The sequence below is a fragment of the Octopus bimaculoides genome, chromosome 5 (assembly GCF_001194135.2).
Source record: "Octopus bimaculoides isolate UCB-OBI-ISO-001 chromosome 5, ASM119413v2, whole genome shotgun sequence".
Classification (NCBI taxonomy): domain Eukaryota; kingdom Metazoa; phylum Mollusca; class Cephalopoda; order Octopoda; family Octopodidae; genus Octopus; species Octopus bimaculoides.
In genome coordinates this window covers 85,183,149-85,187,405 of record NC_068985.1, presented here as the reverse complement: position 1 = coordinate 85,187,405, position 4,257 = coordinate 85,183,149, and the positions used below count along the sequence as shown (strand labels likewise).

The 4,257-nt window shown below is 37.7% G+C and overlaps 1 protein-coding gene across 3 annotated transcripts in view; it reads left to right on the top strand.

The window, feature by feature from the left end:
- LOC106879723 (uncharacterized) overlaps positions 1 to 4,257 on the top strand; it is a 120,308-nt gene that overhangs the window by 107,061 nt on the left and 8,990 nt on the right. For all 3 annotated transcript variants that reach the window (XM_052967826.1, XM_014929403.2, XM_014929404.2), the window contains exon 25: positions 1,976 to 2,058. In XM_052967826.1, coding sequence (XP_052823786.1) covers positions 1,976 to 2,058 — 83 coding nt within the window. The remainder of the gene's footprint in view (positions 1 to 1,975; positions 2,059 to 4,257) is intronic.

Here is a 4,257-nt window from a genome sequence, read left to right as displayed (position 1 = left end):
CTCTCTCTCTCTCTCTCTCTTTCTGTCTCTCTCTTTCTCTCTTTCTCTCTCTGTGAAAGTATCTGTCACTACAGTATCGAAATGTGATTGTTTCAGTTAGTGGAATAGTTTCATTTTTAAAGTGAAAGTATTTGACATGAGTGTTTTTGTTTCACTTTTGACACGTAATACTTAAATAGTGGAGGAGATATTATGTTGCCGTGTGCTCGAACTCTGCAAGAAGTTAATAATTTTTTTGACTAAAACACAACTGGAACCCTAAGTAAGGCATGTGTAAAATTTGAATGAAATTGGTTGCGTAGTTCTCAAGTTTTAGGGATTCACACAGACAGACAGACAGACAGACAGACACACATTCTCATTTTTATATATATAGATATATATATATAGATATATACATACATACACACACACACATTATGTTTGTGCTTGTTCCTCCCCACTTAACAACCAATGTTGTTTTTTCCCTTGTCTCTGTAACTTAGTGGTTCACCAAAAGAGACCACTAGAATAAGTACCACATTGGGGTTGATTTGTTCGACTAAGCCCTTCAAGGTGGTGCTCCAACAGGGCCACAGTCCAACGACTGAAACAAGTAGAAAATAAAAGAGAAAGATACAATTTTTTTTTTTCATGTTAGCTTGGGTTTGGACAGGGAGCTATTTGAAATGGAATTTTATGTACAGATGGTCTTCCTATCAATGACTTTTATATGTTTTCAAGTAAGGGACTTCTTATTCTAGAAGCACTTTGAAAGTGCAGAGCAACAGGTCAAGATGTCGACAGGAAATGCCAGCAATACACTACTGCTTCCCTTAACTGGTAGCAAGCACAAAATATGAACACACTCTCTCTCACACACACACACACATACACACAATCAATGGGCTTCCTGCAATTTCTGTCTACAAAATTCCCTCACACGGCATTGGCTAATGCAAGAAGGTACAGATGGTAGGAAGAACCTTTACAACATTCAATTACATTTAAGGAAGTGAGCTGGCAGAATTGTCAGCATGTCAGGTGAATTGCTTAGCAGTATTTCATCTATCTTTATGTTCTGAGTTCAAATTCCCCTACGGTTTACTTTGCCTTTCATCTTTTTGGGGTCAATAAAATAAGTGCCAGTTGAGTATTGGAGTCAATGTAATTGACTTACTTCATCCCCCAAAATTGCTGGCCTTGTACCAAAATTTGAAATCAATATTCATTTACATCTCTCTTTTATTTCTTGGGTACAAATCTTGCTACAGTTACCTTGGCCTTTATCCCCTGACAATCAACAAAACAAATATAAATTTTGTATGAAGCTCACTGCAATTCTCCTCATCCTCATCCTGCCATCATGTCTGTTCATATCTGCTGGTATGAGTCAGACAAGACATTTTTATGACCAGATATGCTTTCTGATACCTACCCTTACTTGTTTTCAAACAGTGCTGTATTTTCTCTGTCTTTGCGCATCAAACCACTGGGTTGTTTATCTAAAAGTTAGTTTGTGATCATGCAATGCCATTCCAGCTGTGACCATCCCATTTTACTTTCAGTCAGTATAAGACAGACTACATTACATAATGTGTTTTTCTTTTCATATCCTTTGAAAGACGCTTTCATCTTTCCAAGGATGTAGCACCCATTCTAGTGCTAGTGCCTTGCTAAAATGCACCCAGCACATTGTGAAGGAGCTGGTGATAAGAAGAGCCTCCAACCTCAGAAATTATTCTTGAAATGTATGTGAGATGTAGTCCCAGACCTCCTCTTTAGGAGGGCAGTAACTCAAAAAAAGAATTAAATTGGTCTGTGACAACCTGCCCATCCCATACCAACTTGAAAAACGATGATAGTGACAGGATGATTTGACTGCTATTTCTTGCAGGTTGAGCAGGTAGATGCTTCCTTGTTTGCTTTTCTATCAAAATTGTATTCCAATTTCGTGTGTTTAATTCCATATTTTTTTTCTTTTATTCTCTTTTAGCTAAAACAGTTGCAGCCATTGAATGGGCAAAGATTTGCTGAAGAAAAAGAGTACCACTGGGGTAGTTCTATAGATATCTTTACGTAAGTTTCAGTAAAGTATTTTCTGTTCTTTTTTTTTTTTTTTTTTTTTTTTTTTTTTTTTTTTTTTTTGGTAGAAATGCAGTAACAACTGTGTTAACCCTTTAGCATTTAAACTGGCCATAGCCAGCCAGAATATTCTCCGTTTTATGTTCAAATTAAGCAGATCCAGCCTTTCCTACTACCCTACAGTATCAATCTTAGTATAAAACAATCATATCATTGGTATCTTGAATCTATGGAATAATGCATGATTAATTGAAAATGACACAAATAAATAAGCATTACATTTGACAAAGAAATATGAATGCTAAGATGGCCATTAAGAAAAAAATGTATGTGTTCACTCATCCTCAACTTGAAATGATACTTCAGAGAAAGGTGATGAAATGAACTGATTAGCAATGAAAAAAAGACTTGGCAGCACTGTCCGCCTGTTTCATTGTAGCCCAACAATAAAGAAAAACTTGACTAACATTATGAAGATGGTGTGATCTTCATGCATGAACTCAATTGATAAATGAAGCGTTGCTTAATGTTTTTGCTTACATAAACATTACCAGTGATGAAAATGGAGCATGTGAGTATGTATGTATGTATGTGTGTGTGTGTATATCATCATCATCATCATCATCATCGTTTAACGTCCGCTTTCCATGCTAGCATGGGTTGGACGATTTGACTGAGGACTGGTGAAACCGGATGGCAACACCAGGCTCCAATCTAATTTGGCAGAGTTTCTACAGCTGGATGCCCTTCCTAACGCCAACCACTCAGAGAGTGTAGTGGGTGCTTTTACGTGTCACCCGCACGAAAACTGCCACGCTCGAAATGGTGTCTATATATATATCTATCTATATATATATATATATATAGAGAGAGAGAGAGAAAATGGAGGATAATATGCTGAACCCTATCCCTTAGTGGGTTGAACCCCCAACCCCTAACTCTCTCACGTTATATATATATATATATATAAATAAAATATAGTGCCCCCCCCCTCAACTGGCTCCTGTACCAGTTGGGTGGTATGTAAGAAACACCCACTATACACTTGGAGTGGTTGTTGTTAAGAAGGGCATCCAGCTGTAGAGACTTTGCCAGAGCAGATTGGAGCCTGGTGCAGCCTACTAGCTTGCCTGTCCTCAGTCAAACCGTCCAACCCATGCCAGCATGGAAAACTGACGTTAAATGCTGGTGATGATGATGATGATGATAATATATATAGATCATAATCTAATGTCCACTTTTCAAATCTTACATGGGTCAGATGGAATTTGCTGAAGCAGATGTTCTTCAGCCAGATGCCCTTCTGTTGCTAATACTCACCGGTTTCCCAGCAAGATAATATTTCTTCATAGTGAGACATGAGTTTTGCAAATGTCTGGATGTAAAACACTTCGCTTGTATGACAATGATGTTCATTTACAACCATCATATGATGTCAAGACACACATACATATACACAATGGGTTTTTTTTCACGTTCTCCCACCCAGATCCACTCACAAGGCTTTGATCAACCTGAAGCTATGTATTAGAAAGTGCCACAAAACCACGTGGTTGGGAAACAAACTTGTCAACCACACTTTGCACCCATTGCTTTATTTTTTACACATTTTTCTGTATTTTGCCTTTCGCCCTATCTTTTTCTTGTGCATGTGCGCATATAGATGTGTATATGAATCTTCTTTGTGCATGTGTGTGTGTGTGTGTGTGTGTGTGGGTATGTATATGTTCTTTGGCAAATGTGTGGGTGAGCATGTGTGTGTTTCAAGTGAGTGTGGATGAGCATATGCATATAGGCACATGTACATGGGTGTGCAGGCGTGCATGTGTATGTAGGGACATTCGCGCTTACACGATTGCTATGAACATTTTTACTCCTTTACCTTTTACTCCCCTCCCCTTATTTAGCAGTCATTCTAATAGCTCTTTTGTCTTAATAACGGTCAATCACATAGTAATTTCCCTTTGTTTAATGGTCATTTTTATAGCATTTTTTGATGGCCCGATAACTGAAGAGATGCCGGTGTGGGTTTCCGCCCCGACATCCGAAGCTCGGAGTTTTATCACGGCTACCGAATAATTGTCACATATTATATTTACAGATAAATTCCTCTATTTCCATAATATCGAGGTCTCTTTCATTCTTTTGTTGTCTTACCATTACTATTAATATATATATATATATATATATATA